This window comes from Sparus aurata, chromosome 18, assembly GCF_900880675.1.
Source record: "Sparus aurata chromosome 18, fSpaAur1.1, whole genome shotgun sequence".
Taxonomy (NCBI): Eukaryota; Metazoa; Chordata; class Actinopteri; order Spariformes; family Sparidae; genus Sparus; species Sparus aurata.
In genome coordinates this window covers 31739649-31765718 of record NC_044204.1, presented here as the reverse complement: position 1 = coordinate 31765718, position 26070 = coordinate 31739649, and the positions used below count along the sequence as shown (strand labels likewise).

The 26070-nt window shown below is 42.6% G+C and overlaps 1 protein-coding gene across 7 annotated transcripts in view; it reads left to right on the top strand.

Annotated features, from left to right (window-relative positions):
- enox2 (ecto-NOX disulfide-thiol exchanger 2) overlaps nt 1-26070 on the top strand; it is a 190503-nt gene that overhangs the window by 48966 nt on the left and 115467 nt on the right. Inside the window, exon 1 of one of the 7 annotated variants that reach the window (XM_030395825.1) lies at nt 1427-1647. The exons of the other annotated variants lie outside the window; for them this stretch is intronic. Within the exon in view, the coding sequence (XP_030251685.1) occupies nt 1626-1647 (22 nt within the window). The 5' untranslated portion in view covers nt 1427-1625. Of the gene's footprint in view, nt 1-1426; nt 1648-26070 lie in introns of those variants that run through there. 7 annotated transcript variants of the gene reach the window in all.

Here is a 26070-nt window from a genome sequence, read left to right as displayed (position 1 = left end):
AGTTTATAAGAGACACCTGGTGCGACTAAGGCAGCCTGTATATGCCGAAGAAAAACAATTACCGAGGAAGAAGTTTTCATTTTCTCATGGAAAAAGCATCAAGTGAAATGAAAGGCTCCCAAAAATGAGCACACTGCTTATATCAACCTCAGTGAGCAGTAAACCTCTGTGACATGCTGTTACCATTGGAAGCCGCACTGACTGTTGACACTGAGCAGGTGATGTCAGCCTGAGCTAGACTGAAGAGGAGTCCATGAGACCGTGAAGGGGAAAAAAAACAAAAAACGTCTCAGCTGACCACCGCGTTGATACATTAGATGTGATTCTTACGTCTCTGTACACAGCTTGCGTCTCATTACGCAAGGATAATGGTGTTTGCTCCGCTGCTTTCCTTGTGTAATTAATCTTTTGGCTGTGTGTTGATCAAACCACGACGGTTCTAGGAGTTTTTTTTTTTAGCGTATTTATTGTTGACAGCGTGAGAGTGGGATGCTTCTTTAGCTGGGCATGAAGATATATGTCGTTATCGTGATATGAGGCCTTATGTCGACCTCGATTTTGGATGACATTAATGATGCGTAAAGGGTGTTTTTCAGTTGTCACCAGCGATGTCGCACCAGACGATAGGGTCTCCCAGTTGTGGCATTGATTGGGTGCTTTTGAGGAGACACATATCATATATCAAGATATAGCCTAAACATATCCTGATATAATTTCCATGCCGAGTCATGAGACGTCACAAGGTCTTACTATCCTGATTGAGCTGGGTCTCGCACAGCTCTTAAAGAGACTCTTGCTGCAGCTGAATGAGTGGAATCCCTTTTATTTTGTTGGATAAACACATTAATCACCTCCTCGGATGAGCACTCTCTTACTGTATACATGTGAGAAGGCAGTGTGTCTGTGGCTGTGGGGGGATGATGACAGGGATGCCTCTCATCACGGTCTGCATGCCAAACACCGGCGCTGCACTGATCATCCCTGTGCTTCTCCTCCTCCAGCTGGCGGGCTGCAGAATGACACCTTCTTAAAAGCACAGCTGTCAAAAGTTTGGGACGAAATTACCTCGATTTTATTTTATTTTTTTCTCGTGGCGTTTCTCGCTCGGCTGCAGCTCTTACGATGCCACACAAATCTGAAATGCAAAGCATCTGTTTTTTTTTTGTTTTTTTTCCGGAGCTTATTTCTGAAGAATGAGTAGCGCGTGGAGAAATTTCCTCCTGTTCGCGCGGGGTTTGACTTGGCCGTGTCACTCTCTCGCGCTCTCTCTCCCTCTATGAGAAGCACGTCCTCTCCTGACAGTTCATCCTGAGCTCGCACACCGACACAGAGGAGGGTGTTTTTCTCCTTGTCAGCGTCCTGCAGCGCGCCCTCGAACAGTTCGCCTGCGCGCCGCGCGTACCCGAAGCGACGTCGCCCGGCGAAGCGGGCACGTCGCGAGGGCGGGCTCGCCTGCCGTAGCTAAAAGGTCCCGCTTCGACTGGCTGCTCTCATTGCAGTCCAGTCTGCCGAGCGGAGCGGACTGACTGAGGGACGAAGCCCCGTCTCCATTCAAGGATTTTACTTCGTACACTTCGTCCTGCAGCAGAGGACCGACCACAATCGCGCCTCGCCTCTTGTGGACAATGTTTCTCCTGCAGTACACAGGTACGTGTCTCAAGTTTTCACCTGCTGTCTGTCTGTCTGTCTCTCTGTCATGTTGACAGCGGAGATGTCACATATCGGATGGATTTCACACACAGCAGCTACCCGGACTCGTGTCGCTGCGGGCTGCCGCGCACCGCCGCACGTCTCCTGTGGCGTCGTTCTCCTCGTTTCTTCTCACCCCTCATGTCCGCCTCGCCTGACAGAAGTTATCACAGAAAATCTCAGAGGTCTTCTCGCTGGGTTCAAGTCCGTAATTGTCGGGCGTAGACCAGCTGTTTGAGACCCGCATCAGAGGAGAGCTGCGCTGATCCGTCTCCGCCGTGGAGCCTTGTGTGGTGGTGTTTTCTCCCCTCGCACGTCTCAGCATTTGATGCTTACTGCCTTGCTCCATGATGATAAACGAGACGCAATAATTTCCCGTGCGCGTTTTTTTTTTTTATTTTTTTTTATACACTTGCTTATCGGCACAATGGAGCCCGAGCGTGCGGCTCTTCCTCTGACTGACAGCCGCCTACTGCAGCTGTTTTATGGATGAAGTTTTCAGAATAGATCTAATCCGGATCTCCTGACATTGAAATGCATATATCTCACACGCTGTTCCGGCTCGGTTTCCTAATATATATATTTGAGCGTGGTGAGTCACAATGTAGTCGATGGGCCTTTATATCAGTTTGTTTCTTGGCTCTCTCACCCTGCGTCGTCTCAACTATGAAGCTTTACGCGTCATTTATTCCCGAGTCGCCATCGCGCGTAAATATCTTGGATTTGAAATGGGACTTTTTTTTTCCCCCCACTGTGGGCTCACAGGATCTAATTAAGCGAGGATGCTGTTTGAACTTAACCTGCTTACTCCGCTTTATTCTGGCACTGTGTGCACCAGCTTCCTCTGTTTATAGTCATGGCAAATTTACCTCAGCTGTCCCACAGCTTTTCTCCCCCTGTTGTCTGCCCGCTCAGAGCCTAATTGCTACTTTCCTTTAGCTCATAAAAGCAATGACTTGTCAAAGATTAGTCTCGTGGTATTAACTTGCAGTTTGTCATCGCCTCAAAGTGTTCCCTCATCCGCCCCCCCAGCTGGGAAGTTTACAGAACATTATACTCTTTACGCACTTTTTCTTAACATTTAGAAAACAGACTTTTGCTAAAGTAAGGTTTCATTAATTTCTTGTAATGAAGCATGTAGTCAGGCTCCAAAGTTCTTAAGTGCAGTAATTGGAATAATTTCACAGCACATAATTAATCATTCAGAATTCAATATGTAGCATGTAATTTGATAAAACATGTAGTTTAGGACAGAAATTACATTATGACTCGGGGACTCTTCGCGTTTGTGTCCAGAGGATGGAAATGTGTTTCTTGTCCGTCTCTGATTGCAAGGTTTTCATTTCACTGTGGTTTATCTCTCGCAGACAGAACGGATCAGTCCACTTTCTCCTCCAGAGGCACAAACATGCTTTGAATCAAATCGAGTGAGTGGTGAGTGGTGGTGGTGGTGGTGGTGGTGGAGGGAGAGGAGAGCCTCCCTATGACCACTGGGAGAGAAAAGGTCCATTAGGCCTTGTGACAGCCATTTACCTCCACACAGCGCTACTCCTTTCTGATCAATCGTCAGAGCATCCTTAGATTGCCTTTAATGGCGCGAGGGAGGGGGGGGGAAGGTACTTTGCTTAGATCTGTCAGAGGGGAGAGATTTAAAGGTTGTACATAGAGTGCTTGAGAGGGAGCTTAAATATTTCAGCTCTCTTTGGCAACTGATGGTAGTGCTGCAGAACAAATTAAGACTGAGCATAGAGAGGACTGCTGTACAACACCAGAAGATTTGGCAGCTTTGGAAAACTCAAGTTTTTAATTGGTTAGTGCATGACAATTCGAGGTTACTGAGTGGGATTCTCATTTCAGTAGCTGTCCAGGAAAAAAAAGTGACAAAGAGAAAAGTAAAAAAAAAGCCAACTTGAGTGGAATTATGAGTCACAGATGACCTGGAAATGTCAGATTTAGTGAAACTAGATACCTCGATGAGAGCTTGACTTAGTGGAAATGTGTTTATGAGACAGATCCTCGGTGTGGACGGTGGGGGATTCTGTTATTTATGTTCTGTCGATATAAACCAGGATACTCACAGTTTGTCTCAGCACTTCAGAAGCATAACGATATTCCCCCTGACAAACACTGAATCATTTCTGCAGATCCCCCCCATCAGTGATGACATCAGAATCCTTTGTCTTTATTTTCATTGAGATTAATTCCATGTTAAACACATCTAATGAACAAAATTAACATAATAACCGGTGCAGTGAGCATCAAACTCGAGGCTGAAAGTAATACTTGCCAGCCCACTCATCAGCAGTGATTCTCTGAATAATGTAATGCGTAAAAAATGAATGTGCGGAGCGATGCAGACCAGCTAGTTTATTCGTCTTCGTCTTTCGAGAGAAAGGCAGTTGGCGTCCGTTTCATCCACACTGGTGACGAACTCCCAGTGTTTTTCACTGACTCAGCCTGCCCATCAGTATTCAGCACCGTTACTGTCACCTGACTGCTGAAAGCTGAGCTGACAGACGGGCAGGAAGCTCTATAGCTTACTGTCAAGGCAAGTTTTACGTGTATAGTCGAAAGTGGGAGTTCCACCTGCGAAGCTTTGGCAGTGTGTTGGTAGTCCTGCACATACTAAGACCGCTGATGGGGCAAATGAGACACAAGAGCTTAAAGATCATGTCCTGTTTAGGACAGTTTGTCACCTGTTTCTATATACTCAACATAGGTCGACACGGACTGGGATTCACGTCGGTCTCCCCCTTTGTTCAGTCTGTTTCTCGGTGCATTCAGATTACATCAAAGGAGTACATTTCTATCTGCAGATATATGTTCGTTGAATGGCCAGTGTTGCAAAGATACCAGTCAAAAATCTAATAAATGTAAAAGACTGGAGTAAAAGAACATTTATGTATGATTCAAGCTTTCTTGGGCTTTTTCTTTCACCTAATCAGAAGACATCTCAATAGTCTAAACCATTGTTCCCAGTGTGGATACTGTGTCCTATGCAGTCCAGTACATTTTAAAGTTGCTGCTTGTGGATTGTGAAACCCCATGTCGATGGTGACCAGTTGAGTCCCTTATGCTAGTGTTTACAGGACGATTGAAAAGATAATTGCCACGTTTAGACCTTTGCACCAGATGGATGAATTTCTCTGCTGAAATGTCACTGCTTTCCCACAGCAGGAAGTCCCCAGACTCTTCTACTGCAGTTATGTTGCTTGCGTCAATCTTGCCCTGAATATTCTTATATCCCTCCCCCTCTAAATGCAGTTTGTCTTATTGAGTTGAGATAAACCCTACTATGTCCTGTCCTGAAATTTTCCATCTACCACCACTGATAACACTGATGGCAGTGGATGATGGGTTTGCCCATTAGAGTGTAGCTCCAGGCTTCATCCAGTCCAAAAGGCTGGAAACTGAGCCTGATCTGAACTCGACAGTCGTTCTGTTTTTTTCAGGTCTGAAACCGGCTCGAGCCAGGTGCAGTTATTGTAAGCTGAAGCTCTGAGTTTGTGTTACCCTATCACAGTGTCCTGCAGACAGTAGGTCCAACACTTATTAGCATTTACCACTAAATATCACTTATGACTTCTTTATTTTTACACTGTAGTTTGACTAAAAGACCTTGAAAGCACCTTGTCAATTGGTGTGACCGAACGTGACCAAATCCAGCCCAGTCTGTAGGATCCCGACGTGTTTGGGTTATCCGTGCTCTATTCAACATGTCTAAAGATAAATATAAAGTTACAGTGGAGTAATAACTGTCTCTCACGGACTTGAATCTTGTTTTCCGTAGATGTTTTGATGTGTTAAATCCTCAACTTCCTGTCACGAAATAACAGACCTTCAACACGAATGCTTTAAAAAGCTCCTGATGGGAAAACGGTGTAGCTGCTTCCTTACATCACTTTTTACAAGATGCTTGGCTGCTTTTGTCAAGTAATGTTCCCTTCATGTGGTGCTATCACCGCAGCGCACCATCTGTTGGGCTGATGTTTAAGACTGTTGGTGCAATAACTTGATTGTTTCATTGCCTCACCGCTCATCCTAAATCTCCGTGGCAGACTAATGTAGGGTAATGATCGTTGTTTATTCCCGTGTCTAATGCTCACTTGTATGTGCCCCCCAGAAAACACTATTTGACTTGGTCTAATTGTTCAGTGTTTGAATTACAGCAACATTAAAGTGAGGCTGAAATCCGCTCAGGTTGAAGAAAAGTGTATGAGCTTGTGTGGAAGATCCCTGTGAGGATCAGCAGTGTTGGCAGCGGCAGCGGTTCAACCTGCCATCTGGTATTGAATAGCTAAGAGTGCCTGGCAGCCTGAAGGCAACAAACTCAGGGGCTCCAACCATATCACTGACAGAGCTCTTCATTTCTAATCACTTTCATGATAAGCAACCACGCAGGGAACTTTCAAAGTAGAGTTAAGGACTCTGCAACAGCATGCTCAGGAGTAACATGAAAGATGAAGTGAGCCATCAGCCTTATTCTGCATTTGGTGTATATGAACAGCGTGTGAGACGGGATTGTGGCTGCAGTGCTGCTGTGTTAAACCCTGCTGACAGTCCCTTTGAGCAAAGAAGAATAGAGAGGCAGTTTGAAGAAGCTGGATTATGCCGTTCACCAGGGAGTTGCTCTACAACTTCTCGACATTTTCTGATCTGCTCTGTAAAATATGCACTGAAAAACTTCTGTCTTCCGCATTGGTCTCAGTGTTCTGTGTAATCTGCAGTCCCATGTGTGCTGCAGTACGTTAAAGCAAATATCAGAGGCATGTATTCTACATTTGACTGACTATTTGGCATGTCTAGCAAAGAGATCATGTCACTGTCACAATATTTTCTCCTTCCCGCCTGGTGCCTCTAAGCAGCCATTTATCCCACTCACTTTTAGATCCGATTTTAAACATAAATGCACTTGTGCAGAATCAGTTCTGCTGCTTTACACCAGTCAATTATAGTGCTGTTAAACATCAGCAGATTTCTGATTGTGTTTGAGAGTCTAGACCCAAACTACTTTATTTATTCTAAGGTAAGATCAATAAATGTAGCAAATTCTAACATTTGAGCAACAAGAATGATGAAATGTTTGATGTTTTTGGTTGACAAATGTTTAATTACAAAAGTGAATGCGGATTTCTGTTCTCTTGAATTAACAAACTGATTATTTGGCTGATCGCTGCAGCTCAAAGTTAGATTATCTTGCATTCATAAGGCTAAAAAGTTTGACTCACTTGCACTTACAAGAGGGACTAAGAGTGACTTACCTACTTCTTCGTCTTGAATAGCTTTACCATCCAAGATATTTTATTAGAAAAGAAGAACTTGAATGAGTACCAAAACATCTTTTATGTTAAGCATCAAGTCCAGCTGGTTTTTACTTCAAGGTGGTGAAGGCGATTCTGAGGAAAGATAGTTGATTGAACCCTTTGGATTAGAACTTCAAACAGAATACAGACCCAAAGCGCTGGTATCTGACCAGCTGGGAATGTGACTCAACAGTCACCTATCTTTCTCTGGAACAGCCTTCCCTATTTTTTAATCCCAACAGATATCCCGTGAGCTGGATAACTGAGAATCTTTACAAACACACCGTCAGCCTTGACAGTCATATTTTGGCTGACTGTCAACCCTTTACAACTCAGCACCCAAGCTCACCTGCAAGACTTGTGCTCATGTTTGTGTTTTCGTGATAAAGGAACCCATAGCTGTCACTTTATTGTGCAGGCATACATGAACATGTTGCTGCATTTCCTTGACTGTCCCACTTTGGTGCACTGATGGATAGAAAAGGACAACTGTTGGGTGTAACAGCCAGAGAAATACTGCATCTACCTGGCAATGTGGCATTCCCTCGAGACAGAGTGGACCTGAGTTTTGTTTTTACGGTGGCATTTTTCCCCTTACCAGCGGTGCCAAGAGAAGCAATTGAAAGTAGCACAACACATGGCATGATGGATCACCAGCGGGATGTAGGACACTACTGCTGCACATCTCTGAAGCTACCTGTGTCCACTGCTGCTACAGAAATTGTATTACAATACATTTTTTTGCCTCTGCACCAGATGATAAATTGAGCCTCTAAATCTGACTTTTATGTAGGAGATGCATTGCGTATTGGTTTTTGTTCTTTTCTTCTTCAGATGTAATAAGAATTGGCAAATGCGTATACTGTGAATTTATTTAGGGAGGAGCCCAGATTTATAGCAGGAAATCTCATGACATTTATTACATTTTTGCTGCTGTCCCTGGGAATTTATGGCTGTGCAGGAGTTGACCGTCTCGGTCAAAATCTGTTCTTCCAAACATTGATATGTTGAACATTTCCCCTATAGAGAAAATGGAGAAAAGCTGAGCCCTTGGTTCAGTGGTTTGGACCAGAGAACAGGGGTGTCCACGGGGATTGCTTGTCTGGAAAGCAGCCATCACTCTCCTGTAATAGAGACTGAGAGCCCAGATTTATATGGCTCTTACTTTGGGAAGAAGGAATGGCTTCGGGGGTGGGGGCACTGAATGGATAGACCGAATGTAACCATGAATGCATTATTAATAAAGTAGCAGAGGTTGTGTGTATGCTGTCTGTCGCATCAGGGCATTTTGCCTCCCAGTGAAAGACTGAGAGAACGTGCTTTCATGGGTCAGATGCTAGAATATTGCTGCAAGGGCTAATAAGTTCATATTCTGAACAGTGTTTATGTGATAACTCAGCCCTCTGTGGAAAGGAAGTTGGAAGAGTTGGGGTAACCCAGGAATTTTCCATTTGCAAAGACACATTTTTTGTGGCGAACTTTGTTAGGGGTGTTTCTCTACATTTTACATCAACAAACTCACACTCACAGATCTCCCACTGTGCAGACGCTTTCATATGGCTTGGTAAAAAAAACCCTATCTGAAATGTCACTGGAAGTGCTCTGAAAGGTTTGGTGTTTGAGCTCAAAGGAAGCCCTGTACTTGCATGTTTACTGCACTGAGCCTGGCTACAGTCAGACCCCTGCTGCTGGATAAATGCAAGGCTTTTTCTGCGCTCAGCACATCTTACTGGCCAGTATTAGTTCAGTGGCTTTCTCTACCTCTTTCTGAGGATTGAGAGGTCAGCATTTATGGGAGGATGATACAACACCAGTGTAACATTTTGACCGGGGAATGTGGTGTAGTTTTCAGTCGGGTTCTTCAAATTATAGCTCTGTCTATTTTGGACCATTGGAATGCCGGTTGAGGTCAGCCTTGGGTGAACCTCAGAGCACTCCTGTTGACATGATTGGGTGAGTTGAATTGAGGACATCCGCATGGATGGCATAAGTTCAAATTGAGACCCTTGACTTTCATGGTTATTATTTTTCAAGAAATAAAATGTTGAAATAAATCTATATGATCAATAGGGCAATCAGTTAAGAGATGCTGTTGCTGAAATTGCAAATTCTCCTCATCTTTTATTCCCAAAACAGTCCACATGGACTTCTTTTGGCGACAAGCCCCTCGTTGCATTGTTAATTGTTAGAGCCTGCACTTAACTTCTTTCAGTCTACAGTAATGATGATGTATAAATGACAGTAAATGATGTCCAATGTCTACAAATGTTAAACAGTTTAGTGTTCTACAACCACTTGGCACCAGCGAGGCAGTTATTAAAAAAAAGAAAAAAAAGAAAAGTTATTTTTAATGTGAAAAACTTCCCTCACAGTGGATGCCTGAATCTGATCATTCAGCACACCATTAGTCTTGTTTTCTTTCAGTGCACCACAACATTCTTGCTATTCATTGACCAATGTTTAAAAAAGAAACACTAGTAGTTATGGCTATGGCTCCAATTACACTTTCGCCCCTCAGGCAAGAGTGAGGCAGCTTTTGGGGGATAATGTAAAACAGGCGCAGAGGAAACGGTGAGTGAAATGATGGCTGGAGTGAAATGCCACTGCACCTGTTTGGCTGTTCCTTCTCTTTGGATACTTCATAAGAAAAGTGTTTTTACAAACATTGGAAAACTGGGGTTATGGAGTGCACATACCAATCTTTGAACATTATACATTATAATCTTTACATTATCAAATATACCTGCTTTAGATTGCCTATCCATTGCCCAATCCTCAGTAGACCCCTATCTCCTACCACACAGTATCACCCTTCCAATTTGCACATCATACCGAGGTGTAGGGTGAGAGATTGGACATTGTCAAAGGACATTTGCATTAACTGGAGCTTCCCCCAACTCTCCCTTCTCCCATTTACAATGAAAAGCAGCTTATCAGCGTGTGAACGGCCCATTAGGCATGCTAGCAACATATGTTTAAGGAACAAGGCAGGAGGATCTTTATTACAGTTTTGTTGTTTTAAAGAAAAAGGTGCTGAGACTGCGTCATCCTGGTGAATGGGGTTAAAGATGCTGACCACGCAATTACAGCGTCTCCATTTCAAGTCCACGCAGGGTTTAAAAGTTGCAATCAAACTCCTGCACACTGCCTTAACTTGCAAAAATACATTCATTAGTAACAGTTCAGTGCTAGACCTTCATCAGGCAAAGTGGTGATTGCTATTTTTTTTGGGTCTTTTTTTGTGTGAGTTTGATTGCAACTTCTGATCCACTTGTACCTCACCTACGCACCTGTCTCATTAAATAGATGACTGTTCTGAATCCACGCAGGACCTCTGTGGCCTCTCTGTCTCCCATTTTATCCTGTTATAGCTTCTCTATAAACTATATGCTGATCAGGACACTTTACAATTGGAAAAATAACTCGCCTGTCTTCTCTGAGGGACAGTCTTTACATTTCAAACCGGCCTCTAAATGACCTCAAACGCATCTTTGGCAAATCTGTACTGCAGTTTCTTGTTTCTTATCTGCCTACACTGATATCTTTTCCTATCTGGATCTACATCCAATTATCGATCTAGATCTAAAATCAGCTGACTTTGAAGCCTGAGAGTTTCACAGTTTAGGAAATAGTTTGTCGATCAAGTTCCAGCATCAAAAAGATGAGCAATTTAAACGTTTCCCAAGACTGGTGCCCAGCAATCCATACCCCGAGCCCTGTGGCCTGCATTATTTTCAGTATAGCATCTTTAACATGCCTTATCGCCTCTGTCTGTGTTAGTGCCAGCAAACTTAACTTTTGTTTTGAGCTTTTCACGGCCCATCCACCTTCCCGTTCCGCTATACGTCAAGATGGTTATTTAGATGAACTGTCCTGAATGCTGAATGTCGTTCCTCGCACCGGCTGTGGCCTTAAGGGCGCATGCTGACAACAGCTGACTTAACATCATGGCACTGAACACAGCCATTACAGACAGGGAGGTAATTGGATTCACAAATCAGCCATGGCTCCGGGTTTATAGTGGCACCGGGCTTTATGGGTCATATTTCAGAGACTGGTGGGCAGTTTGTCAGAGAGGGGGATTGGTGGTAACGAAGAGCTGGTGCAGGAAGGAGAGTCAGAGGGAGCATCTGAGCTCTGCTTTTGGCTCGGAGAAAACGCACGAATAGAAGGTGGATCCTGCAAGCTCTATGTCCCAAACTAGCTCTTGTCAAATGTTATTATAGCTCTCGGGTGAAATGGACTGAAATACTGATATTGCTTTTTTTTCTTTTCTTTGGTTAAATTGTCCCTTTCACTGTCTTTGACCTTGTCGTTCAAAAAACATTTCCTTTGGGTTTATTTTGTCTCTGTTTTGTGCTTTTGTGTGAAGCTTCTCCCCTCTAAAATACGTTATTCTGTACATATCTATTTCTTCCTGCTGTTTTTCCACTCCCAGACAAATAACATTTCTCCTGAGTCACACAGAGGTCGATGATGAAGCATGCGTGTACAAGTGTGTGTGTGTGTGTGTTGGCGAGACCGGGTGGTAGGAAAAGCTGAGGAAAATCTTCTTCCCGTCTCCGCACAAACACACTGCAGGTTCTCAGTCATGCCTTCTGTGCTTGTCCCAACAGAAGTCAGGGAGGTAGATCGATATGAAGATTAATTATTGTGTCCAAGTCGAGGGCTGCACCAACAACCTGCATTTTTCAAGCCTCTTAGTGAGTGTCCAAATGCTTCCCCTTTCTGACGAGCACTGAGCTTTAGCTTGTTAGTGTGGTCTCTGGACCGAAGCTGTGCTGAGAGAAAATTGGACCAGGCTCCGGGGGTAAGGAGATGGAGCTCAGTGCGGCTCAGATCAGCACCTCCAACAGGCAAAGCACGAAGCCAACAGCATTTTCCGGTCTTAAAAGAACCTACAGGATATTAGGTATTTGGTTAACTGTTCTCTGAGGTATCAGAAGTGGACGGGTGCTTCAGGCTGAGATATCTGATTCTCTCAGGCATCCTCCCTTGAAATGAAACTGAAATTTGATCTGCATTGGATCAGTTATGGAAGTCTTTTCAAGCTACAACTCCCGGCTTAGAAGATTTCTAGTCCAAAGTCTGAGCTATAAATAACTCAAAATGGAAATGAGTCCTTATTTATAATGCATTGTATTCTTTTGAGTCTGCTTGTCTACATGAGGATTATTTAGTAGGTTTGTGCAATAAACATTACCAGTGTGTTTCTCCTGAACGCACGTTGATGTATTGATGTGTTGAAATGTGCAATATGTCATGCCAGTAAACAGTGTGTGTTCGGAGCGGGGAAAATTGGCCAATAGCAGAATGATAAATTCCCCCCCCTGAAGGCCGCAGGAGTATTTTGATATTTTCTGAAGATGAAGATGTGTTGAAATCATGGGATGAAGTTGAATCAGTCACAATCAGGCATCATTGGCAGATGCCAAGGGCGGTTAGATCACTCTGATAGAGTGAAAAGGATGATGTAAATGTTGTGGCATGTATCTCTCAAGTCGCTCATCCAAAAATACTTTTTCTTTCGAAACATTGACACAGTTCCACCATATCCATAATATTCACACCAATTTTTGTTTTTTTTCTTTCAGATTTTGTTATTTCAGTCACTCATACTTCTGTTAACCTCTCATGATTAATGGCACCTCCTTTAGATAACTCACTGCAATTGAGTCAACTAGAGAGGGAGTTAAAAGATTGTCCGTGACAATAGGTCTGTTTTAGAAAAGGGATGAGAAGGGAAAATGTATTTTCCTTTTTGGCTTTGATTTGATACAGGCACCCGCTTTATCCTGAGCACCTACAAAGTGCATGTGTGATTCAGGGTCAGTGGAGCAGAGAAGTGTTGAGCAGGAGTCCACTAATAATAGGGGTCTTGGATTCACTCGTCTACCATTGCTCTTAACTCTTGATTGGACGACTCTAAAAATGACAGCATTTCTACACCGCAGAACTCCTGCACTTAACATTGTCCATTTCCAGTTAATGATGGACCAGTGTTGAACTTTGATTCACTCTCTTACACGTCATCAGGGAGACAATGCAGTAGAATGGTCTTTGCACGGACAGGGTCTGGATTAAGGACTTTCATATGTTCAGCACTAAAAATCTCTGTCTTCACAGAGACAAAAGTCAACCTCGACTCGAACATCGTCAGGGTAAACGTTTTGAGAATTTGACATCGTGCTCTGGGTTTTCCCTGTTTCAAAGCATCATGCCAGCCACCCACAGAACAGCAACAAAAAATAAGTTGTGTTCTTGCTGCAACTTTGAGACATAGCACTTATCTGCACTTGCCACAGTTCTCTAACAATCCCATTTCTGAGTCACTGCTGGGATTGGGATGAAGCTGTCAGCGCCAACAACTGTGAGAGAAGTTTGTGATTGTATGTGTGTGCATGTGTAGGCACACTTGGATGCTTTTTTGTGTGTTTACTCCGTCTGTATGGAAATGTGTGCTGCTAGGATCGAGAGCACCATCACTCTATTCTGCCTCTTCCAAATGTGTGTGTACATGTGCTGTCAGAGATGAATGGGTCATGGCAAGGAGGCAATGATTGTCTTTGTACGCAGGATTGCAACTCAGGATTTGTTTCATTACAAATTAATTGAGCCAATGATTTCTTGGTTAATTATTTGAGCGATATGTTAGAAAATGCCTATTGCAATTTGCTGAGAGATAAGGTGATGCTATAGTCAGTTCATGTTTGCCATTTCTGCTCAATTAGTGACTTCAACACGTCATTGATTATCAAATTAGTTGAAGACTAATTTTCACGACCAGTTGAGTGACTAATACTTTCAGCACTTATCTTTATATTGTGCTTATTTCAAGATTAAATGGGAGTGCATTGATAAAATCCAAAGGGCAGGAAAGGGTACACGGTAGAAGGGAGAAATCCTAATGATTCACGATGAATCATAATAATTCAATTGTACTGATCTTTGCACATATTGTAGGACGTTTATAGAGTCTCCATTTGCTCTGCCTTTCAACCGTGTAGCTTCAGTTTTCCGGATGTAACTTGAACCAAATAGCAGCCGAATAGGTCGATACAGTATGTGACAGGTAAACTTCACCGAGCAAACTCAGGTAAACATGCTGTTTTAATGTAGTAAATAATGAGCATAACATTACCATCTTGTTCTTGTCACACCCTTTTCTTCCCTGTTTCCCTCCCCTCGTCACATCAGCCGTTAATAACGGTGTGAGTTCAGTCCACAATCTGTCTGCTGTGATGAGTGATGGCTGAATGGACGGCATGAGGAGAGACGGAGAGAAAAGAAAAGAACAGAGGAGTAGAGCCCAGCTCAGCCAGAGCATAGCCTCCGGAGCTATCCCTTTGCCTGATCTATGGGGCTTCATTTGTTTGTGCTGTTTTGGTAATTAAACAGGGGAGGCCCACTCATTGGAGTCTGGCTGTTGGCTTAATTTCTCTTCCCTAATCTTCCCATAAGACCAGATAATTAATGGTGGAATGGCAGGAAAGCCTGCAGTCCTTCTGTTAATGGAAGGGATTCATCTTGTTTACCCAACTTGCTCTTTGTCTCTTTACTCCGAGCGTGTCCAGGGTGTCATCGCAGTGGTGGCCCAAGATGCTGAGATTTGGCGTCTGGCCAGATGTCTGATTGCAGATGATATCGTCCTGGAGCACACATAAATATTCTCGGCTGGGGTTTATCCCCCCGTCTTAATTGTCTGACTTGATCATTGTTTGCTTGTGTTTTTTTTAGCCACGTATTAACTGGATTATGAGAGTGCTGAGAGTATTGGAAGCCGACTTTGTCACCGCATCATCCATCTTGCTTTATACAAGAAGCACTTTTATTGCCCTTTTGAAAATGCTCTTCAACCGCACATATTCAAGGACACGTTTGGCATTATTCCATGTTTTTATGTTTATCCTTAAATCTCTTGAAAGACCAACACTGACAGAGTATTGGTGTCTTTCTCAATACTCTGCAACATCGGATCACACATTTGTGTGGGGTACTTAATTCCTCCAAGAAAAACCCCCAAACTAAAAACTAAATGATGTCCTAAAACAGCTAGTGCAGACTTTGGCGAACATAACTCAAACAGGAGGATTTGTTGGGATTTGCTGGGGACTATTTTCATCTGCGAAGACGTAAACACATTAACATAAACAACACAAAGCCAAGAACAATCGTTATTAATCTTTATTTTCCCCCTTAAAACTAAAAAGAACATTAAGCAGTTGAAGGATCAACCCGGTCGACAAACTCTGTGATGGTGGCAATATTATGCCAAACAAAATGAACTATAATAATTAAAAAAGAGTAATATCGACTGAGTTGGTCATGGCTTATTGGTGTCTATGTCTGCTAGAAGAAATGACAGTACAGAAATGCCAAACCAGGCATGATTTAATTCACTCGAGAGCACTTACAAGGTGATTTTGTGTAAATAATAATTCTACTGGCAGTGAATTATGTTTGTATGTATTTATTGTGCATTTATTGGTGAGTACAATGCATGAATTAAGTTATTTGATCCTTTATTATGCACATATTAAGAAATGTGTTTACAGTTAACAGTTGAGTACGCTTTCTGCTGCTACTGGATTTGAAATAAGAACAACGACTTGTTAAAAATTAGCAAATCCGTTATTAACAGTGTTTTTTGTTAGTTTTTTGGGATTGAGGAGCTTTTGCTTTTATTGGATAGTCCAACTGTACATGAAGGAAGACAAGCAAAGGATTTCAGTCTGAAATCGAAGAAAAGAAATTCATGAGTATTTGATTGACGTTCTAAAGCATCTTCAAACTGTTATCGAACAACAAGAATATGATGCTGTTATTATCATTTACATAGTCTGATTCATTGTGAAGGGAAATTCCTTCCATTCCTTAGGCTTCCCCCCTTTACTGTGGTTATTAAGCTTTGTATTCCTTCCATGTAATTGACAAGTGTCAGGCTAAATGTAGCTTGTCACATACGATAGTTGGACGTGTAGCCTGCAGGTAAACAAGAGCAGTGGGGGAATGAGACGCATACCCATGGTAGAACTCTTCCTGTGGGCAGCTAGCTGCTCAAACCTCCCCTGGAGCCATATTTTGACAAAGGCTTTTTGAAGGGCTGAGCTGTCAGCGTCAGCTTCCTGACCAGACCCTCATTAGCCAACACCGTCACCAAGAGAACAGCGAGATGGAGACACCTCTTCAGCAGCACTCAAGAGAAAATGGCTTTTTAACTGCAAATTAATTTTGGAATAAGGGATTCATTGGGTGAGAACAAGGTGGGGAGCACATTTAGTATTGTCTGCTGAAGTGGGTTTCTCTGTATGAGTGGCATGTCACCGAAAGGCTCATTAATGTGGATCCTGGGGAGAACTTAATCCCCAGGAGCTACTTAAGGGTAAAACAGAGCAATGTGGGGATGAGAGATACCCCTACAGTAAACTAGTTGCTTGTTTAGGGTTGTGTTTAATTGTCTTTGCGCGCCACATTTTGTACATGTTGTACTGAATGCTCTATGCTACATGCTGCTGAAGTCAACCATCAGGTCCCTGTGTCTTAGCAGAAGGGAGGCTATGCTACTAGCACAATTAACATGCAGAGACAAACATAAGCTGCTGCTCAGATAAATGTGGCTGCAAATCGGTGATTATTATGAATGATTTCTAAACGAGAGGCTCTTCAGGGCTTACACGTCCTCGAGGGCACTTTGTCCTGTTAAAATAAAAAATGTAAGGCAGTTATTGTTACCTTACTGTTCTGTTACAGTGCCGCTCTGATTAATGAGCCAAGTCATTTGAGGGACTTATTGCAAGTATATGGGGATGATTTAGAGTTGGCTTGATGTGACACAGTCGATACAGATCTGTTAAATGTCATCTCCTAATTTAGATGGGACTCTGTTGCTGTTGAATCTATTAATTTGTATCCCAGCCCTCGTTTAATAGGCTCAATGTCTTTTGTTGACAAGAGAATCTCTGAGGTGTGTTAGGTAGTTGTTGTGGACCTTGTTATAAGATAAGAAAATCTTCATGATGGATTGAGATCGACTGTTCTAGCATAAAGATAGATCTTTATAGCCGTTTCAAATTGGGATTAACCAATTTTTTTTTTTTTTAAGAGCCAGTACTACAACTATTATTACTAGTCGAGGAGACAGATAAACGAAATTTGTGTTGTCAAATTAAAAATCTTGGTCGTATAATGGTCTTAACTGATGGATAAAACACATGAGTTACTTTAGTTAAGTTTTTACATTTAATAAAATAACCAGATATTATTCCTTCTGCTGACAGACATTGAGTGAACCAGCACATTTTTGCCTCCTGATGCACACTTAAAATACAAAAGTGAATGGAGACCATGTTTTACAACTGTCATAAAACTGAAACAAAGGGTACTGGTGCAGTAAAATTCCATAATTCAGTTTCATATTCATTTGCATTAACAATCGTGACTCGTCTGGAGCCTGTCCAGAATAACTCAGCCAAGAATGAACATCTTGTTAAAGTTCGGAGAGCATCCTTTTCCACATTGAAGCCCTTAGAAACATATTTCAGCCATATATCAGATAAAAATCCTTGAAATCATGTTTGGGAGTTTCAAAATGAATCAAAAGAGTTAGTTGATGTGTCAGCGGTTTTAAATCATTAGATGCCATTTACATATGTCTAGAGGCTTCCTTGTAAGAGAATGAAATCAGAGTGGCTTTCATTTTACATTTGAACATTTCCAGTAGTTTACAGCATATCCTGCGTAGATGATGCACCGCTTTCTGCAAGTCTTTTCAATGAAGAAGTGGCATCGTGACATTGCATCGACATTTGCAACCATGGTCCTCTGAGGTTTTACAGATCGATGGTATGGAACTGGGTCTGGTAGTACAGACAGGAATTAGGGTTCTGCTGCGGTCCCTCACCCAGAAATGGCACAGGCGGTTTTGTTGGCTGCTCTGGGACTGAGTGGTTACCAGAGGGCTTCAAGGTATTTAGAGGTCTGACCATGTTAGAGTTTTACTAAAGCTGGTTCTATACAATGAAGTCTTTGCTAATCTGTTTATAATTCTTCCACAAATCACCGGTGCAACGGTAGATTATTTCGTCTATCCCTTGAAATCCATTTGAACCATTCAGTCTTGACATCCAGATTTAGTTTTAGCCAATTGCACCTGTTTGACATGCTTGAATATAATTAAATTACTCTAGACTGGAGTTAAGAAACACTAACATTAGAATTACCTGTTTGTTTCTTGTCTATCTGGTTAGAAACCATGAAGAATATGGGCTTTAAAGTATTTCTTTAAATATATAGTGGTACTTTGTCAGTATTGGGGTAAGGACCTATCTACAGCTTTGGTATACCCGAAAGTATAAAGTTGAGGTTATTCATGTGCAGATTTAAAATGCTAGACATCCAAGTTTTCTAATGAGGATTTACAGATTTTGTGCTTTATCCCCTTCTCGCACTTTCCTCAGATTTTTACCCTCCCTGAATGGCACAAGTGTTACTTGTCTCAAGCGATGGAATTTTTCTTTCAGTTCATTAATTTTCTAAAATGTTCCTTTTCAAAACATAGCCTGAAGTGAAAAGTAAGAGAAGAAAGAAGAAGGGGGGGCAGTGGAATGTACCAAAGGCTTCTGGATTTGAACCAGGATGCTTTTATGACTCAGACTTCTACATCAGGACTGTAGAAAGGAACCAAATAATCTAATTTGATAGTGTTAAATTTAAGGCTACGTTGGTGATATGAATGAAGGATTCTCGTTGCATGCATTGCTGTATTCTTTCCTTAAACTACTGATGGAGCAGTTGCCAGAAACCAGAATGCATCTTCGTGCCAAGTATGTATAATTCATGAATTACATGAAGAACATTAGACGCAGGGGTTTTCAGAAAAAGAGTACAGGGTATACAGTGTGCCTGGCAACGCCTTCTCCTGTTAGACAAGTGCTCTATTGATTGAGAAGGAGATTGAAATTGATTGAGAAGAGGAGTGAAATCCCTGAATCACTCCAGTTAAAATTATGTTCCTGCTCTCCTATTTCAATGATAATGCATTCTGTACTGGCCCAGTAGGATCCCGTGGCAACCGGGTTTCTTGGCTGAAAGAAAGCGGTTACGTTTTGAAGTATAATTTCTGAAATTTCTAATGCACTCTCGCCAGAGCTCACACATTTCTAGTGATGAGCAATCGGTGGATGGTTCTTTTCTTTTCTTCTTTTTTTTTTCTTAAAAGAAAGAAGATGAACTAAGGTGAACATCAGGGCAGAAGCAAAAACATTACTCTACTTTGGGGTGGGCAACCCAACCATTGTGATCGATCTGGAAGGGCTCCACAAACTACTTTTCAGGTGAATCATAGAGATATGAGTATTTAACACCCTCTTACTTCTATTTCCAAACTTAACACACATGACCTCTCTGCATTGTGGATCCATGCAACATGAACATACCAGCTTGTGGCGAAACCCGCCCAGTGAGCATGATACATTCCTGGCAGTTGTTCATGTTCACAACTATCATAGTCAAAGGCACAGGTATCTCATTGACGTTACAGTAGCCCTTTTTAGATAGAGAAGGCGGCACATTTGCTCCAAGGTAAGGACGGCAATGTGCCGGCCTGTCTTTCTAAAACCGAGGCGTGATATTTACTCCTTTTCCAAAAGCCGCCTCTGAGGTAGGTGTAAACATGTGATGTGACATGAAGCTCGGAGTTAGGCTGTGAACAATGAAAACAAATTTGTCATCAAAATAAGAGCTTTACATTGCACCCCATTGGAGTTTAGAACTGGGTTCTTAGCGGGGGGCTTTTAATTTGAAAGTAGCGACCGTCCTTAGCCTGCTGGCACAACAACAAGCTAACACAACTAAACAGCTTACAGAGACCGAGGAGACGCTAGTATCTCCTGGATCTCAGCGGCTGTCCAGTTGCTCATCTTAATGTCCGCGGATGAAGTGATGGACTGACTGCTGTGATCAGCTGTTTCCTGATTTTAAAACTCCCCGGCTGTGGGTCATTGACACCTCCGCCCACCTCACGCAGAGGCCGGCACATTTCCGTCTCGTTTTTAGATAGCAAGTGAGGCGGAAATAAGTGTACCCTCCGAGGCAGAAAATCGGCGGACCAGAACAGACCCCCAATTTGCCGCCCTCTGTCTAAAACGGCGGACCGAGCCGCCAAAAGGACGGGCAAATTGGTGGCTTGGTGCTCTGTCTAAAAACGGCTAGTGACTGTTTCCACATTTGTAAGCATAACACCACTGGATATTTTGAAGGAGACCTCAGTACAATCAAAAGTATCTTAAGATACCTAACCAAGTTTGTGCCTTAACCTAAACAGACTATAAGGACAGTGTTGTCGCAAGGAAGATCGGTTGGAACAATTTGAAATTTAACCCAGAGAACATAGTGTTCTAACATACCCTTGGTTTTTGAGAAATGTGCTTTGCCAAAATTTCTCCTGGCAATTGTGTTGGACAGGAAGAACGATATTTGATGCAACATTTAGTTTTAAAGCTGCAAATTGAGGAACACAAAGGCTAAATCAAGACTGGCTGTAGTCTACAGGGCATCACAATTTAGATTGCCAAGGATTTATGTTCCCATACATGAATGAACGTTGTTGTAGGGAGCTTAAAAATGGAGACTGCCGAAGTGCTTCGACCCTAGCCACACTTCTTGAGGATTTCCTGTGAATGTAATGGTGTTTTTCTTCGTTTCCATGTTTCTTACCTTTTCACTGAGAGTTATCTTCCTTAATCCAATCAAAATCGAACTGAACTCAAATAAAGTTGTTCAGTGCAAGCTGAATACAGAATACAGTAGCTGTAGATGTAAAATCAGATCAAGGAAGTGCTGCACTGTTAACATTGCTTCAGATTCTAGAGAGCTTGCTCCCACCATTGCATTTGTCCAAGGCATTAGATTTCTTAATGGATATAGGCGTCAAATGGAAGTAGGACTCTTTATTCATTACACTGGTTGAATGGGCTCTGCCGGGCTTGGTTGCCTCCTCTATAGCTGTATAAATGTGATCTATGAACTGGCTAATTGCCTTTGTCCTGATCGCTTCCATGACCAGGCTGGAAAGGTCATTTCCTGTCCTATTTCTGTCGTATCCATCGGGGAGACTCTGCAAAAGCCGAGAGGAAATTCTTTTCGATGATACTATTGCAATACAATTGTTTGGTTTATTTGTCAAATTACTGCTGCTAATCCCCTGCGAGATGACACGCTAACAGCTGGGAATGTATAACCGATTTCAAAGAAGCCAGCAGATGGTTATCTGAGCAAAAGCTGTCATGCTACATTTGTGCCACACAGCTCGACCACTAGGTTAGAATGAGTGGAGAAATCGAAGGTTAGCCGAGGAAATGTTCATTCCTGCAGACCGTGTGAAGTTTTGGAACTAAAGGAGCATGAACTCCAGATTAATCTTTGTAATTTTTTCACTGACGCAGATGTCCACAGCTGCTGTCAGAACAAACTGTGAGACTGGCTCCACGTATGACATGAATGCAGAGTGGACATTTTATCGTTCACCCTGCAGTTTTCACTCTCTGCTAAATAGTTGTCAGTAAAGAAGATGACTTTGACCTAACTGAACTCAAGTAGCCTCGCCTTTTCTGGCAACATTTAAGTAGCAAATTTCCATCACAATGCTGAGACTGTGCCTTGAGGTTACATTAGCAGGTTTTATGTCTTTCGGATCCATTGGGAGTCGACGGAAATGACAGAAACCATAGGATTTGACAGGAAGGAAGGAAGCAGAGGTAGTCAAAACACAAACGAGCAGATAGCTGTGTTTATTTGCAGCCAGTTTTTACACTTTAGATTTATATTTCAAGAAGAGGCTTTGGCTTCTGCACAAAGACACCAGAGTCACAAAATGTGTTCTATTCTGGTGCTTGTTGGCGCCGGAGATAAGCAGGGAGAAGACAGATTTGACAAAGTAAAGCTGTGATCGAACATCAGTGGGTAGGAGGGGAGACAGTTTCTTGAGTAGCAGCCTGCAGATCATGAGTCTGTAGTGACAGTATCTGAACTTGAGTTTTCCAACTAATGTTATTAATAGGATTGGTGCAGTAACTCCCGGTGAACACACATTTTGCAAGATATCCGTACATATATTTTGTTTGTCCATAAAGCAATTGATTAAAGTCAGTTCGTCATCTTTGATCAGATTTATTCGTCCTGGTCGTAATTCATGAGGCATCTCTCCTGCTGTGCCGCTGACGGCGCTGTCAACCGTGCACTCAGTCGCACTGGACTGTGGTCGAGGAGGTTGTACCAGCATCTGCTTCAAAATTAGTTAAGCTGACTTCATTGGCAGTCGGCACCGGAGCTGAGAGCGTTGGAGCGTCAAACAGACAGAAGTCAAGCTGCCCACGTTTCCATTACCCTTCTCTGCCTTTATCACAATTATTGTTGTGGTCATTTAAGACAGGATTCAGTTTGTGCCGTGCTGTTGCTCCCGTGCTTCTCCGTGTACGATGACGTGGCTAATAGAGGAGCCGTTATTCGACTGACGAAATGTAAGTCGACTGTGACTGTTTGACCTTTAGGGGTAGAAACGTTATATTGTTGATGCAGCTTCGTATTTAATCCGTCAAATTTTATTCAGCCCATCCTGCATGAAACATTTCCGCCACTATTATTCTACTGGCTTGCCAACTAACTAAAAATTGTACCACAGTTTAGATTATTGTTAAAGCTCGAGCCAGTGAAGTTTTGGTTTGGAATAATTTAAAATGATGGCAGTATTTGGCATAGATCCCACTCCTGCAGATCTGTAACCTCTCGTACATAAAAAAAAAAATTCCCCGACAACTCTAGCTGCTGCCTGCCTTCTCTGTGGTGCTGCTGCCATTCAACTGAGCATTCAGAATTTGATGCATTACTATTCTTCTGACAGTGGCATACTTTGCTTGTGATGTTTGCACCAGGGGTCACATTGAGAAGATGATTCACTTTACCCTTTGTCACTGTGTTTCTCTCTTTCAATGAGTCAGAGCCTAGCTTTAACATGCATTAGTTGAAACCCAAGGCATATGAATAAATCAAATAAATCATTGTGTTCCTAAGTGGGTGTTTACTTGACTGAGTGCAACCTGTTGTGACCCCGCACTCCTCCCCGAAGTAAAACAAAGATGTTGTGCTCCTCTTTGGCTATTTGCTTTATTTATGCCTAAAATTTCAGCGTGGCAGCTTTTCCTCACGTTTTCTCTGGTCATTACTGTAAGAGATTTTCTCTTGCTTCACTGAATAATTCCTTCTGGCACAATAAAACCCTCTTCACCACAAACACATTCCCTCCCATTTTCCAGTGACAAAACAACAAGAGGCGTCAGACAATGAGCGATGACATTTTCTGCCACAGGGTCCATTAGCACTCTCATGTGTGACTAAATATTGTTTCTTTGCACACACAGCTCCAAATGTAGGCATGTCTGTACTTAGTGAAGGCAAAATAGGACAAATGATGTCTCTGTGCAGCACTTAATGTGTTAACGGCTTTGTTTTTGTTTTATTATTTCATGTGTGTCACCAAAAATAACCGTTGGTGTTGATTTTGTCACAAAGTCTGTTGCAATAAACATCATAGGGGCATTCCACTGATATTACATGTGAAGACCAGTTTGTTCATTGATGACTACTGTTATTATCACAGCTTTTTCCTCCGAGACTTGTTCGCTAGAAGTCTGCTTTTCAAACTGGTAGAATGGAGACATTTTCATTTGTAATTGTGAGGGAAGATGTTTTTCGATTTGCTTTAGAAGGACTGTTGGACCTTGACACAAAGTCCCACAACTTTTCTGAAAATGCAGTAATAAATCATCACCTTTTGAGCGTGTCGGTGTACTAAACAGGCAAATGGAGAGAAAGACATGTCAAGTTTTCATCCAATTATGGTGGATGGTTGTCAGACCCTGGCAAAGCTGCTCTTAAGGCACAATCACACCTAGCCCAGCTACTCCAAACTGTGCCGAAGTACAATTGTCCCTCCTGGCCTGCACTTACATTTATCTAGTCACCTCTTGTACATACATCGAACCCGTGCTTGTGCTCATGCAACCGTGCCGAGCCCAGGCACACCTCTTCCAACCGTGCCAGGGCTAAGAAAGTGTACCATGGTTTGGCACGATACCGACTGCCCAGTGAGAGTGCGCCCTTAAGCACTGAGGAGGTAAGAAGTCTCACTATGCTGCTATTTTACAATGCCAATAACATGATGGATTAAGCAGACTAGATGCTAAAGTTCGGCCAAATGATTTAAACCACTTTATTTGGAGGTAAAGCCAAAAGCACCACTAAATTCAACGTTGCTGAAAACCAGAGTAGTTTGTACGAAGTGTGACTTGTTTATATCTCTTACAAGTCGACTCCATGGCAGAGCGACAAGAGAGGGGCGAGACATGATGAATGATGTAAACGGCACAGGGATTCATTCAGTATTTCCAAGCAGGCATTCATAATGTCGCGCTCAGTTGCACACACAAAGTAGCTGTGAGTAGACTGAGAACAGAGAGCGTGAGAAAGAGGTTTTTTACCTTGCACACTACGCGCACATCGTCACACTCAGAGATTCCTCCACAGTCCTGAGATCACGGCCAATACTTTCACGAGTATGCTGTCATGAATTGGAGTTATTTCTCTAAGGTACATGTCTTCAAGTGATCAAGCACTGACGGCTCAAATGGCAGCACATAGGAATGTCTTAACATGAGCGCTGTGATCAAGTGCAATCAAAAAGGAGCATTCCACATGATACCGCTGATCACAACAGACTCCACTCGTCATACAGCATGCATGTCTGCCAACTCTTGAGCAGGGATTCTGATTGGTTCGCACCATACCGCCCAGAAGATGAGCTGTAACGGCTGAAAGCAAAGGATATTATCACTTGTATACTAATCAGCAGTTACATCAAGGCAGCATATGTGTCCCTCTGAGCGGCGTAGATCGTGATCAACATCAGACTTCCTTAGCGAGAAGCTTCAACTTCCTGGACCAGAATTCAGAGCTCCAGCTCATGGAGAATGACAAGTAGCCATCTGGTAATTCTTCTCTACAGACCTGTACGGTAGCTGCATCCCAAATTAGCATCAAAGGAAAAGAATTGTCTTTTGAAAAAATCGTCTGTTGCATCTAGAGCGCCGAGATCTCCCTTGTATTGTCACTCGGGGGGGGTCTGATTCATTTGGATAAAAATTCAGCCGCACTCATCTCTAATTTCAGAAAGGGGACGAGAGCGGAAGCTGTGTGCACAAGACAAAAAAACACAAACAGCTAAGGAGCACTTTTTTTTTTTTACAAGTATTAATTGACACACAAGGGAATGTGGTTTCTTATCTACTCCCCTTGAAACTAAGTACAGCCTCTGGGATGTTCTGAAGGGTACTGACAGGGTGTGGGCATGCTTTTTCAAACCAAACTCAAACACGGTTCGCAGAGAAAGCTGTGAAGTTGTGACACGGACTGTGAGTCAGAAACATTGATGTTTTGGAATGGCTACGAGCTGATTTAGTCTAATGACGCAAATTTTAAATGCGAAACTGGCTGCAAGGCTCAGTCCAATTTCTTTTGAATGTATGATCTTTTTTTTTTTTCACTGTAATCTGCTACTCATTGAATGTATTTATGGATTATTACGACATCAAACTCATCTCATTTGGCTTAATTCTGTTTGAGAAGGTAATTACCGAAATAAGGACGTACTGCGACTGGAGAAGAAATGTATGTCAGCCATCCTGATAGCTTCGGGTTATGGTAGCCTTCAATCAAACATTGAAAGGGGGAGAATCATGAGGGGAAAAAAAAGACCACTTAAAAGGTGACATTCACCTGAAGCGTGAGTAATTATAGACGGTGAAACTGGAAATGACTGAAATCCAGAAAAGAAGGTGAATGGGCAACGAGCCTGGCGCTTTGAGTCACATTGTGTCAAGGTGCTGACTGAGTATCGGTTGCTCTGTGGTACTAAATGCTTGCTAAGCTTCCTGAAAATGGCTTGTTGTCCTTGTGTGACTTATTCTCACAGTTTCAGGGAGCTTTTTGGGCTCAGTGACAAACGAAAAAGAATCACCAGTACGAGAAT